Here is a 15489-nt window from a genome sequence, read left to right on the forward strand (position 1 = left end):
AGCTCGCAATAGTGGTTTTGTCGGGCCAATCTACATTCGTTTTTTTCTTTCCTCATTTGGTTACAACAAACCAAACCAGATGGGAGTTCTTACTTGGCCTGTCAGTATTTATACTAAATTGGCAACTGCAAATTTTGGTAAGCAAATTAAAAAAATTCTGGGCAGAGCCGAGCAAGCTGATTCCAGTCTTTATGCAAAGTTAGGCAAACTGGCAACGCTTCCCAGTTAATGCCCAGACATGTGAATGATCTCGCGGTGGCAATTTTTGGGTGCGGCCCACAGAGGCAGGGGAGAGCAAAGTTATGAGCAGATATTCTCAGAGCACTTCACCTACATATAGCTGACTGGCTATTAGGACAGTTTTGCCTTCTCAAATCAAACGTGAAAAAAGCCCCTGAATGAGATAAGCAACAAAAAAAAGTAATTTTTTGTGAACAATGGCAGGTTACAAGGTAAGTTCACTTGGAAATGAAAAAGGATGATGTCAACATCTGGGAGTATTTTGTTGGTTTGAGTATAGATATTTACAGTTAAGAGACATTTTACTAACATTACTAACATATTCAGCTTGGTAGGGGACATTTCTTCGATCTGCTGAGTGACCTGATTCCATGTAAAGTAATTATGAGCTTGCCAGCTGTCCTGCTACTGCTAGCTACCTAAAATATCAAGTAAAACCTGCTTTATTTAGCTCAGTTTTGATGGTTTATGGAATATTCATTCATGGCCTCTACACCGGCCTCTCTCCTCTGAGCCCGCCCCCTTTCTAGCATTGAACACTTCGTAAATAGTCCCCTGCTGCCTGGTTAGATATAGTAATAAAAACACATTCACTACCGACAGAATCCAGGATATTCATCTAGCCTTGGTGCTTTCAGCCGGTCCTGAGAGACTGTACTTTAAGAGTCCAACGATCTGGCTTCTACTGATGGGGTCTGCTAAGACCAAGGAGGCGTTGTGGTGCTGTAATGAGTCCTGTGGTGTTTACTTCTTATCATAATGGTCCATAATGGACACTCAAACACTAATATGGAATAAATACAACTGAGTACATACAAAACTCCTTTCTAATATCTCTCTATTAGAAATAATCCTCGCTAAGTGTTGCCTCTTTTCAAACACTTTATTTAAAAAGTAGATTAGTTAATTAGCTTGATCTTAGCTTATTTTTTTCAAATAATTCAATTAATTATCTGTTAATGGTTGTAGAGGCATCCACCGCACGACCCTCGTTAAAATTGTTGTTGGTATGTCTGACATGAAAGTGTCCCTCTAAGCAACTGTTCAGCCGACTGAGCATGTTGACTCAGCAGCAGAGGCCGTAAAGAAAATGGGAGAATCAGGGATTTCGCACATACAGTGTGGTTTTCTTCTACTTAAAGCAAACAACCGGTGGACACCAAAAGAGCAAAAAGTTTTTTCTAATTTGTATTGTTAGCATTATGAGACATAATGCAAGCATTTCTGACAAATGTGACTGCATCCAGCTGTTGTTCATTAAGAAATAGTTAGAACATGCAAGTCCTCCAACCACACTTTTTTACACTTCTCTTGTATACAGACTAAATAAACAATTGATTAAACAAAGTTTGTTAGTGAGCTTTAGAGATGCTGGCAGGCATCCCTTTTCACTTTTGAGAGAGCCAGGCAGGCGGTTTCAGCGTTGGCAGTCCTAATGCTAAGCTAGGCTAACCCTGCCCTGTCTCCAGCTCAAATACTTAACAGACATGATATTGATTTACTCATCTCACACCTCGGAAAGAAAATAAATAAGAGTATTTCCCAATATTTTTCACCATTTTTAAGTATTTCTTTAAAGTTGTGACTTGTGTTGTGAAAATCTTACCATCGCAGATGACGTGAGGCAATCCAAAGACACACCCGTATAAGATTCACTAAGCATCCTTGCTTGGTGCTCAAAAATTAAAAACAACGCAAAGAAAAAGGAAGGAAAAGACAACAAATAAACATATACACAAAAAAAATCCACTTACTTTTTGCCATAGAGACTCTCTGGAGGCCAGACTGGAGCATGCCGCCACAAACCAGCAGTTACCCAGCTGTCCCTGATGTAAATCGTGTGCACTGATGCCATCCACAAACAGGTGAGGGTCCTCACACAGCTCCTACACGCCCAAAGACAGAGCCAGAATAGTTTAGTATGTTGCAGCTTTGACAATAACAATACATTTTAAAAGTCAAGCTGACGCATAAAGTATTCTAGGATGCCCAAGAGTAGGATTGAAGGTGCTTGAGCCAAGAGTATTTTAAATCATTCTAGGTTGAAATAATGATATATATATATGTATTCTTTGCAGGGTAAAAAGTCTTTGAAATAGCATATATGAATATAGTGTGTACAAGACATAGAGGAGCTTAAATGGGTTTTTGAGGCAAATGCGTGAATCAGAAAAAAAGACCATCTGTCCCGATGCACCCACGTATCATATTCATGATCTTCTGCCCAAGTGTGGGAGGGCTGCATGCATTTATGAAATCACATTTCCTGTGGCGGCAGCGTTGCGGTCCATTTTCTGCCACAATGTGTACAGACGGACCTCTATTACAGCTGACAACATGGTGCTCAATGAGCCGCTCTCTCTGGGCAGGACTCACACACCTACACACCTACACACACCTACACACACACACACACACACACACACACACACACACACACACACACACACACACACACACACACACACACACACACACACACACACACACACACACACACACAATCAGACATCCTGTGGTTCCTGTGATAATGTGTGGGATGAACTACTACAGGCTGTGGGCCGACACTAGCCATTAACGGGGAGAACACCCTGTCCTCTACTCTTTTGTCTACACACAATAGCTACACTTCAGATAAATGTCACAAACGAGGGGAGGCTCTCAAAAAGAGTGAGAATTATTTGCACTGCTTCAAAATGGACTAAATATCTCAATATAATATGTTTTTCATAGTGAAATACAAACTGAACAGAATGATGGGTCTTCCGAACTGTTTAATATTATAAAGGAACAGACTTCTTCAATCTTTAATGGTAGATAGCCGGTGCTATGTACTTGTTGAATGACATGGGGATTAAAAATTTGCAGAATATCTCGAGCTATAATGTGCTTCAGACATTTGCACACCACAGAAGTAACCATCTCTTTTCCTAGTCAACCGTTGCCGTGGGAAAAACGACAACCTAGATGCTTAGACAATGTTTGAATAAATGTCCAAAAATTTGTTTTGTTTACAAGCTCTCTTGGGCATCGTCCAAAAATATGGTTTAACATTTTCATCTGTCCTTTTATATCATAGCATCTGATATTTATGTCATATCATGACCTATTGATTTTGCAAATCATGTTCAATAAAATCACTCGTATCCATCATTTCAGCGACAGGCCTATATCTGATCTTTAATTGTAAAGGTTACCACCCGCAAAATATAAAATACAGGACAACTCAATTCTTACTGCAGCCTGCAGATCTCTGCTGGCAGCATTCTGGGTGTGAACAGTCTGTCTGTTTTCCTCTCCTCTGCTTTATGGGACCGGCGGGTCGATGGGCACCTCGGCCATTACTCAACAGACAACGGAAAGCACAGCACCACTTAACAGCTCTTTATCTTTACACACTTGCGGCACTCAACTAGGGTTAGAAAAGTAAAAGAGGGAGAAAGAGGGAGAGAGAGAAGGATACACATGAGCATTTACTCATGTGAAATACACACAGCGGACATCCACAGTGGGACTACGTTCACAACTGCTGTTTTATTGAAAACTGATATGGCCAATGGAGGAGAGAGGTTATGTGTCATCTCCATCTAGAGAAAAATCAGTTACAACATTAGAGGGTCCATCAGAAAAATTCAATGCGACTTGGCAACCATTTCTATTCTTTGTTAAAGGAGAGACAGCTGCCAGCATAAGTATATAACCCTTGTGTATGTCTTTGCCCTTTTATCCCTTTTTTTATTGTCCTTAATTTATTTATTTATGAATAATGCCAAAGATTTGCTGGTTCCAGCTTCTAAAATGTGAACATTTGCCACTTTTTCTTTATTTCATATCATTGTAAATTGAATATCTTTGGGTTTTGGAATGTTGTTTTATAAAATTGTTCACAATTTAAAGACTCTTGGGTAGCAGAAACTGAAGATTTGGTTAAACAATTAAGACTTGAAAAAAATAATCAAAAGATCAATTAAGAATGAAAATAATTACATGTAGCCATTTTTTAATAATGGATACATCATTAAAACATGGCTACATTATCTGAATTTATTAACAGTGGTAAAGTATGGATATTCTGTATGTGGACTAACTTGGATTAGACTTAACTTTGAAAATCTTTTAAGAGACATTTTGTTTACTAGAAAAACAAAAAAACTTTTTACTGGAAAAATATGGTTTAACATATTCATCTGTCCTTTCATATCATAGCATTTGATCTTAATGTCATATCATGACCTATTGATTTTGTGAATGATGTTCAATAAAATCAAACAAGCAAATATCAGATCTTTAATTGTAAAGGCTAACACCAGCCTAATATAAAATACAGAACAACTAAATTCTTACTGCAGCCTGCAGATCACCAAAAACAAAAATCTTGAAAGAAAGAAAAACTGTATTTTCCTAATTTTGGACGGATTTAAGCAAAGAAAAATGTAAAGATCTCGAGATTCTGTGAGAACAAAGATGCAAAACATTTTCATTTATTTTTATGCCCAGTGTTGACATGGATTGACCAGGTGTACAATATTTATGTGATGGGGAGAATGATTTTAAACTTGAGAACCTGAACGATGCATTTGCTGAGAACTGGACAAAATGGTTTGCTTACGTCTCAACCTTTAGACCGACTTTTGTGTTTATGTGCATCAGAAATGCATTCAAGTGCGATCCTTAGTCCCCCACTTTCTATGAATATATACATTTATAGTAGATATTTTTATCCATTTCTTTTTGCTTTCATTCTTGAAAGGTCTTTGTGTTTATATGGTGTCAACTTCTTTTACGTTGTCTTTGTCTTTAAAAGTCATTAAAGAGACTTACAGAGTAGAAAATGTAGATACTGATTACTGTAATAGCATCAAAGTGGATCAATTGTTAGAAACCCACGGCAGCAATCAGCCAGCTGCAGCCTTTCTGTGTGAAGCCTTTATAAGCTCCGGTTTCTTCCCACAGTCCAAATACATGCAGATGAAGTGGAGAGTGGAGACATTCTTCTCGTAGGTGTGAACGTGAGTGTGAACGTGTTTGTCTGTATGTGTTAGCCGTGTGAAAGCTCTACTGACCCGTCCTGCTTTACCCATGAACACCAGTGCCAGCCTTCTAAAGTCATGTGTATGTGAATAAATGCTGATCACAGCATAAACACACTATGGGCGCATGTTCAAGTGTGGGAGAAAAAAGCATGCATGCACACACACACACACACACACACACACACACACACACACACACACACACACACACACACACACACACACACACACACACACACACACACACACACACACACACACACAGGACACCATAAAGGTCAGTAATTTGCTGACTCTGCAAAAAGCTGCTTGCTGCAAAAGCAAACTTCTAATCAGAAGCAGAGGCCACTGCAGTGCTCCCTGGAGGCCTCCGGTCTCTACCGGCAGCCCCTCTCGCCTTACAAAGACCAGCACTGAAGCACTTCCCGTCTCAAACGTGCGTCCGTACGTGCAGGTCAGCACAACTATGTGGAACAATGTTTGGATCTCTTGTCTGACCGGTGCTAGAGTTAAGATCTCTAATCACGTTTTTTCCCCTCCTGTCCGCAGCAGCATTGATCGGTGGAGTCTGAGCAGCGGCGAGGGGCTCCCTGTGGTGGGCTGCCGTCCAGGGATTGGCTCAGGTGGAAGAGTAATAGAGTATCGATCCCGGCCCCGGCACTGCAGACACTGAAGTAATGTGAATATTGTGGCTGAGCACAGCCTAATCATTTAGCCAGCTACTGAGAAGTCCTCAGCACCATCCATCAGCCACACAAGCAAACGCACAACCCGTCACACAACCAGCCACGAGCACCAAAAGACAAGATACAATAAGTGGAATCTAGCAGCTTGAACTCAGAGATCCTTGTCGGGTGTAAACACACATTCAGTTTTGGCTTTGTATGAATCCTTGAGGATATTTGCAAAGCCAATGTTTTTTAAAAACTTTTGAAAGTCTGCTTTGTTCACATCAGAGTTCTTCTTCTCTGGCTGCGTTTCTTAACCCCACTAAGACTTTCATTAGGGGTGTTCATCACGTCACTACGTCGCTACGCTCATGTTAGCTACAAAATAAAATCGTGACCAGCTCATCAAAATGTTATATTGATGAAACGATATTGAATACAATGAATATGATATTGATATATATATGGTGATTTTGTGAAGATTCTGGTTTGACCAGCTTTTTATTGTTTATGATACATGTTTTTTCATCAAAGTAATTAGTGAATTCAGTTTACTTTGAAGCCAAATTATCTATAAAAGTATCTGTACCATTTTATCCATAAATAAACCTGAAGATGAGTCCTGATTGATGGTAAGAGTCCGACACTTCACAGACAAACTTCAGTAAGCACAGTAGCTCAAAGGTGAACTATGAAGTTGGTCTGTAAACATTGATAGATGTTTACAATTGTCTGCTTGGGTAAAAGTTTAAAAAGTTTTTCTCTTGAAGCTGACTAGCCTTTCTTTTTGTCTGATTGTGACAGCTCATGTCTGACTTCTTTCTAGCGATATTCCAGCGTTCCCAGATCTTTGCAACTAAGTACAATATCAAAACTGGCCAATAATCAGAAAATAAGAACCAAGTTGTGGTAAACTTTTAAATACCTCAACAATCAAGATTCTGCATCACATTTATGAAACAAATCAAGTCATTAAAACATTGCCATAGAGCAGTCCTTAACATTTATTTACAAGTTATAGGGATGCGCTACTGCAACTTTTTCCTCCCTGTTACCATTTCAAGTACCTAAATACTGATACGTAGTAATTAACTAATACCAGTGCTTAAAATCCAAATACATAATTACGTGGGTCAATGGCCCACTGTAAATAAATTTAACTTATAACGAAATGTTATAATGACAAAACTGTATGCCCAAAATAAGCTGATACATTCAGAAACATGAAATGGATGTTTCCCATGTATACATTGTATAGAAAACATTTTCCTTTGTCTCACAGCTTGTACCGTCATATGGCCCCACCCTAGCCTAGTCAAGACATAAATAAACACAAATCAGTGGAAGACATGGGAGCGATGGGGGGGGAGAGGAGGAGGAGGAGAAGGGCAGCAGGAGGGAGACGGACAGGCTGAGTGACAATGTGAGACAGACAGAGAGGAGGATCATTTTATTAGAGCCTGCTCTTTATGCTCGCATGCTCCGCCACCGGGACTTCATCATCGCAGCCATAAATAACGCCTAAACGCATTCTGGGCAGCGATAACACCGAGCACAACAACCTCTGGAGGGAGGGGGAGGGGGAGGGGGAGGTTATGAACCTTCAACCTCCCACTGACAACACGACCTCTCCCATCGTTATATCCGTCACATCGTTGGAAATGTCTGGGTTTTATGAAATCAACTAAAAGAACATTTCAAGAACAATAAAGAACACCGAGGTAAACTAAATGTATAAATCAACTTCACATAAATTAACGAAATAAAAAGGACCAACCTACACTTTACTGACAATTCACTTCATCCATTAGTACATTTACAAGTTGAGCAGCCATCCTGAGACCTCGTAACGTACAGTAATGAGAGCTCAACAGGTAGCAGAGCTCTTCACGGGAGACTGAAACGCCAAACAAGACCATGGACGTTTGTGCCATTTTATGCAATTTCAGTCTTGATTTTCAGAGCTGCTACACCCCTAGTAAACATTATAACCAGAAGACAAAGAGATGTGATTAAAGATGGCCATCAGTACGCCCCCAGTTAAGAGAAACAGACAGGAGTATCAGCACAGCAGCAAAGCAATGAACGGCTGTTGAGGGCGGGCAGCAGCAAAACTAATTTTAGCCACTGAACTTCAATAAACTGAAAGCTGGTGAAATTTGTGATTTTTTTGTGATCATTTTGTTATCTGTTCCTCTCACATGAAGAGAAAATGGTGAGCCACTTTTGAATCAACAAACAGCTGCTTTATGAATTGGTGTAGATGGACCTGGCCAATGGTTACTGTCATATGTTCCACATGAATTACTATATCTATAAAATCTATATACATATCATGAATTCAGACAAAAAGCAAATTGATCACAGGTTCCATAATACATCTATATTAACTGAAAAAAAAAAAATCAAAATCACTGCCATGTTTTTGCTGGTGGATATTGAAAAATGCAGAATTCGTAAGAGCTGAAACTGTCAGGGATGCTGAGATCCATGAAAATGATTGGATTCCTTTCAGCGTCCACTCGCTGCTACATATCAGACCGCTGCTGACAGGCTTTTAGAGAGGAGGATATTTTCCAGTCTTTTAAAGCTGACACGGAAATGTATGTCTACATCTAGATATTTATAGAGATCTTCATCTATCTTAAGATCTACATCTAACACTTGAGCAGAGCTAAAACATAAAACTACTCTTAATATTAGGAAACCCATCAATCACCGGATCACTGGAGTCCTTCAGGACAGTCGGTTCCCCACCAGTCCACTTAAATTTGCAACTTGACATAAATTCCATATCGCCCCTTTTCACACGTTTATCAACCCGTGCATGAGCATATGAGAGTCGGACTAGGACTTGCAAATGTATGTGGAATAAGCGCATCATTTAAATAGCACTATTACAGTATTATTCTTTTGATATTTTTAGTTTTAAACAAAAACATATGAGCGACAACGGTTCAAACTTTAATTTTCTAGAGCAGTGGTTCTCAACCTTTTTTCAGTGATGTACCCCCTGTGAAATATTTTTTCAGCAGCGCAAAGAATTTTTGGTTGAAAAAAGATGGAATACACAGCGCTGTGCCATCAGTGTCTGATTTATTAAACTGTCAACACTGAAGATTGCATTGTGGCATTGAATTCAGTTCATGAACTTACACTTATATTTTATTGAATATTTATTAAATAACTATTTTGAAAGGATTTTTGAATGGATGCTAATTTTAAATATATTCTTTAAAAATCTCAAGTACCCCCTGGAGTGCCTTCACACGTACCCCCATTTGAGAACCACTGTTCTAGAGTGTCAAGCACAACAAGTGTCGGGCGTCGGTTTGTGGCTTCATGTCACCGGCCTACATTGACTTGTACCCTGTCGATGGGTCGCTTGTTGAGTGAACGCAGCATATAGATTGCCTCCATATTGGACAATTCTACAGCGTCAATGTTCAGTACTAATACAGGAAGTAGTTTAGTCGATCAACAGTAAAATAAATAACAATTATAATTGCCGCCTATCTTGATAATTGATTCATTGTTAAAGTACATTTTCATGCAAAAATGGCTGAAAATTCCGTTTTTTTAGCCTCTCAAATGTGGAGTTTTCCGGCTTTTCACGGTTTTAAATCATCCATTAATTCATTCATTCATTAACAGAATATCTTTGGGCTTTAGACTGACAAAACAAGACATTTTAATACATCACCTTGGACTAAAAAATACTGGGATAGACATTTCTAACATTTTACAAATCAAACGATTAATCTAGAAAATAATCTGCAGAATAACCAATCTTTAGTTGTAGCCCTAAAGTACTAAATCTATGTACATTTAATGTAGCTTAAAGGTTCCCTGTGGATTGCAGACCTCTAGCAGCACTATAAACCTGTTTTTCTACGAGTATTTGTTTATCTGTTTATATGACATGACCCTGTTGTTGTCTTCATGTAATCAGTACCAGAAAACAGCATCAGAAAAAAGGCTTAATCAGAAAAAAGGCTTAATGCTTAAATATCACTTGTATATCCAAATTTTCTCTACAAAAACAGAACTGTCTGATTTAACCCTTTGATGCGTATGATCATGTTGGGATCCTTCTAGTAAACTGATCTGAACACAGCTCATATATAAAATTGAATAGGGCTTTAATTTTGAAATTCCACATGAGATTGTCCTGATATTGTCTGAGTGACACTATTTCAACTCATCACATACCTTTATCTTCTCACATTACTGTAAATAAAGTCTCATGAAGCTGTTTTTGTAAGCACAACAACCTTTCCATACAGTAAGTGTGCTTCAATAAAAAGCTTTAAAAATATTCCTGTTTAGGGTTCCTACTCTAACCTCCTGACATAAACCACTGTCAGTGGAGACACAAATCCTGTCCTGACGAAAATGAAAAAGAAGCTCCTCCTGCTTTTTCTCCTCTCGACTTCTTCCAGTTTTCAGTCTGCATGACTGACATCAGCACAGACCAAAACATATAATCTCTGTGACCCAGTTTCCATGGCAATGCACGCTGGCTGTTGCTGCAGCGGCACACAGGCAGAAGGAGGTTACTCCATCCAGAGCCACAGCCTGCTGTGTGAGGGGGATAACAGTGGCAGGGGAGTCGGCTCACTAAATCCTGAGGCCCTGCATCTGAAATCATCTGCTACTGAAATATACATACAGTACCGGCTTATACAAGAGAGACTAAAGAATGGAGTGTGATGACTACTGACCAGGCATGCAAACTCCTCAGTGGTGGAAAAAGATAGAGATGCAAATCCCAGAACAATCTTTACTAATGCCCCAGACGGATACAATCCTCCTGCTGGGGACTGAAGTAGCATTTGCACCGTGAACTTAAGTAAACTATTTCCATCATACAAATAAGAAACATTAAAAACACTTCTGTATTACACTGTATGAACACCAAAAAGGTTTCCGAAAAGGTAATAGGCTATAAAACTGAAAAGAGAGTTTCGCTTAAATTAGTTCTACCTTGACTTTATGCAAATGTTAATGCCAATTTCTTCTTTAATTGTTTTATCATGTTCTGCTTTTGAGTCCAAAGGCTGCTTGAAAGCAGCGGGGATGAGGAGTTGGGTTAGCATTGCTAACTTAAAACCCACAGGAGGGTCTTTTAGTCCCGCCATTTGTAACTGACTCTTGCCAATCCTCTCTTTGTGCTAACCATCGCACACGTTGCTAACAGTGTACAGCTAAAAGTGTTCTTGGCAGAACTTGTGCTTTAGGGAGAACACAAGTCAAGCTCTAGTGTACTGCTTGCCACCTGATGATTAAAGTGAAAGGGGATTAGCCCCGAAGTTAGCAACAACGCCAGTAGTTGTAGTTAAGGTCAGCTGACCTTTACAGGTGGATCATTTAGTCTCATTTTAGTGACGAGCTGCTCCTCCAAGAGTTGCTCAGCTTTTTTTTTTTTTTATGTTCTAAAATAATTTTCTAACTTTTAGCAATAAATCTGTCAAAACTGTAATTGTTGAATAACGGTTAAACAGGTAATTATTAACATCCTTTGTCAGAGGTCTTCAAACTCTCCACATGAAAGGAGCTTTAGCTCTGATTTAAAGGTCTATCAGATCTCTATCTCATTCGCTTCAGATGCATGAAGTGACATAAAGTATGGCTGTGCCTTAGCAACCATCAGTTTATTTTTGTTCACTTTGCCTCCCTTACATGAAATGCTTTGCTATTATTATTCTGCTGAAGCACTTTATTCACCTCAGATATGATGCAGCTAATCAACAAGATCATAAACTTTTAATTAAAATATATTACATCTCAAATATAGAAATACATAAACACCTTATTGTGATTTTGTCCCAGACACATGGGAATCCATCAGATTAACTAAGCCTTAGTTGTGTAATGAGCTAACTTCCATACTGAACTATATATTTGGAAGCTTTTTGGGGTCTGATCATGGTCAGAAAGATCCATCAGCAGCCTTAAAACCATGAATGAAACTCTTTAACTGCACAAACACAGACTTACCCGAGGCCTCTTCCAGACCACACGTCCGATCCTGTTGCCCTGGTAAAACAGAGAGTCGTCGATGGCCGGGAATCGGGGGTCTTCAAAGAGGAGGCCGCTCTGCAAACACTGCCTCTTCAGGGTGGAGTACTGCTGCCCGTCGTAGGCCTTCACTGAGGTGAACATACTGCAGCCCTGAAACGATGAGGAGGGACATGGGTCAGACCAGACTTATATATCATATATCATAGTTACGCACCATAGAATCACACTTTTATAAAACGCTGTATTTCATCACATAATAATGGTTTCTTTATAATAAGTATCCACCTTCCATGGGCCATTTTTGAAACCAGTTTCCCTCCCTACACTTCATACTCTCTTCAACTCCCTCGTACACAGCTGACTGACAGCAGAATCCGGCGGACTTTAAAACCTTAACAGTGGACGCTCTCGGTGGAAAAAGTAAGTCGATGTGTGCTGCTGCCTTGAGCACAGCCTGGATTCACTGGGTCAAAATGATTTATCCGTCAATTCACTGATATCCTCCGGGGCCTAATTATCACTGCTATGCATTAAAGGAGCCGTGTACACATTGATCAGCTCAGTACCGGCAGCGCATTCAGTGGGACTGGTGAGTCCGCATGAGGACAAACTAAGATTTTGGATAATCAATACGTAAACATCGGGTAATCCCAAACTTCTCTACCTTTTAACCTACATTTTATTTTATAACTATAGTGCACTCAAGCATTGTTACGACCCATAAATATTGAGATTTCAATGTGATCATTTTCGCAATAGAATTGATGTCCATATATTAACCCCAATATTAATTTATATATTATTTAGATGAAAGTTTCGTTGATAATTTACTCTCCTTTTAGCTCCTTTTACCTCTATAGCTCTTTGGACTCCTGAAGGAACAATCTGGCTGCTAAGATGCTAAAGATTCAACAAAGTTCACTAGCTATTTGCTTAATTTATATATTTTCTGAGCTGCTGAATTTCTTGCATTGCTATTATGAAAAACAGAGACATATATTAGCTTATCACAGACATATTGGTATCACAAGATAGTGCTGTACAGAAATGCCAAAGATATAATGTTTGAATTAAATACTGATGAGTTTTTTGTCTAGCTGTGAAATGTGCCTGCATTCAATCCAAATCCCAAAAAATATATTTATATTATTTTGACAAGGAAGAAAAATGTATGAGGAAAAAAAATATAGATCTGGTTCTGTTGCATCGATTTTAAAACTTTAATACACTTTTAATCTGTAGCGAATTAAACAATTTTATGAGTTCAATGCTAAATTGGGGGATTGCTCTTTTAAGGGAATAAAACATTTTAAAATGTTTTGGTCTTTGTCAAAAATAAATATTGGCACATAAATACTTAAATTATATCAATATTGGTATCAGCCTCAAAACTTTAAGCTTTAGTCAGGCTGTAGATGAAAACATTTATTAGTGAAACTTTAAGTGGTTAGAGACACAAACTTCTACCTTCATGACTTCAAGAAATTAAGATCAACTCCAGACAGGTCATTTTATGAACATTTACAGACCTACATGGCTAATTAATCATTTAGTGAAGCCAATTGATAATAAATAAAATGCTCATTAGCTGCACCCTTAGAGAGAGGTAGCTGTGCTTTCACACTGTGAACAACATAACCAACAAGTCCTGGACAGTCGATATGTTTTTCAGATGAAATATTTTTATTCATGGCTGATTATTTCATGCTCATCAACTTGCATGCTTCCTCATATACCCTTGTCATTTCATTTTATGATCAATACTTTTGGCGAGGCAGAATTATTGACAGTGGAAAAGAGATTTATCACAGGCATTCAAAGCCTCTCAGGTCATTGAACGCCTCAAAAACAATGTTTCAATCAAGGTTGCACTCTTGCACTATTAGCTGACTAATACACACTTTTTGTTTCTTGGCATGGGTGATATTATGTTAAACATTAGTTTGTGTGATGATAGAATGTGTTGCAGAATTGTGACCTCTTAATATAAAGCAGTATCTACTTAGAGTACCTCCTCTCATCGCGGTCATGTGTCTAAAAGTTTCAACTTCAACTTTTTTTATCACAGTGTTTCTGCAGAGTTCACCAAATTCACTTCAAGACTTTTTAAGACATCGTAAATACCAGATAGAATGCAATCGAATACCCGTTCATTGTCATATATTCTTCCTCGCTACTGTACTGTAGCTAAGAGAATTGACTGTGTTTATTGCAGGTCTGATGATGCGCAATGAAATCGACAGAAATGATTGAACAGCCTCCAACAGCACAATCCATTAGGATGTCAAAAACAGTCAGACTTTCCATTAATAGGTGTAAAACATCTTCAGCCATCCTGTGATCGGATACAAAAACACTTTGGAACAACATTACTGCCAATGGCAGACAAGAGAAAGGTAGACTTGTTCCGATACTGATAGTAGCACTTGAAATTCCTCCGTTACAGCCTAAAATGCTGAATTGGGTATCGGCGAGTACGTGAATCTATGCAACCGATCCAATATCATGTCATCATATCATTTATCAGCTCATTTATGCTACACAGGAACTACAACACGCGCTCGCTAGCCAATCCATCCATCTTGCCCGATTGCTACTGAACATGTGAAAACTAGGACTCCACACCTTCCATTAAAACTCTTCCTGCTACATTGTGAACAACAAATCTGTGTTGAAATCGACAGGAGGAGAGCTAGTTAACGTTAGCCGTTAGCAGCCGGTGGACGACACAGTCCTGCTTGTTTAAATAACGGAGAATTCAAGCTTTTTTTAGTAAAATATTTTATTGAGTTGGGGTAAATTATAATGCTGTTATGGTGTGTTCAAATGTAACCTTGTAAAATGTAGTTTCCGGCGAGGAACTTGAATAACTACAGTTGTTTGAAAAGATATGTTTAAACAGCAATTTTAAGTAGATATCAAAGAGGGACTTATGACCTCTTTAACTTCCTAACACTCGCTAAAGGCAGCTTATAATACATAATCTAAGGCAAAAATATTTATTTATTTAGTTATCGTTTGAATTGTGTTTATATGCAATATATTTATGTATTGTATAATATAATATATATCCAAATATCCTGTTGGACATTTGGTTTTATTGTTGTTGTCAACGCATCCCTTTAAGCATCTTTTGAAGCCTTCAGATTTATGCTGTGACCCACTGAAGGGGTAAAGGTTTCACTGACAAAAGACAAAGAAAAGCAGAAAATCTTTACAATTGAAATGCTAATAGCTTAAGCGATTATCAAAGAAAATGCCATTAGATTTTAATAACATTTCCATCTGGTAAGTACCCTTCAATATCTCTGGGTGTACTAGAAACTTCTTGATAATATTCTTCCCCAATATGATTCTGAATTGTTTTTTAACTCTGAAAGGTTAATAAGGTGTTCATTCCTACTTTTAGGAGTAGAACTACTAGAATTAAAATTAATGGAATAAATCTTTGGTAACATTTTAAGCACACAGAGGTAGTGGTTTAGTATCAGCTGTAGCTTTACTAATCAACATTAGCAGTGTTT

General features: G+C 38.5%; 1 protein-coding gene across 1 annotated transcript in view; it reads right to left on the minus strand.

The window, feature by feature from the left end:
- The window catches only part of capn5b (calpain 5b), a 30937-nt gene extending 18831 nt beyond the window's left edge, over positions 1-12106 (minus strand). The window contains exons 1-2 of the mRNA XM_054626163.1: positions 11942-12106; positions 1995-2126 (exon numbers count right to left, since the gene is read on the minus strand). Of these exons, the coding sequence (XP_054482138.1) occupies positions 1995-2126; positions 11942-12106 (297 nt within the window). The remainder of the gene's footprint in view (positions 1-1994; positions 2127-11941) is intronic.
- Positions 12107-15489: the final 3383 nt, after the last annotated feature.

Source organism: Anoplopoma fimbria, chromosome 24 (assembly GCF_027596085.1).
Source record: "Anoplopoma fimbria isolate UVic2021 breed Golden Eagle Sablefish chromosome 24, Afim_UVic_2022, whole genome shotgun sequence".
Lineage (NCBI taxonomy): Eukaryota > Metazoa > Chordata > Actinopteri > Perciformes > Anoplopomatidae > Anoplopoma > Anoplopoma fimbria.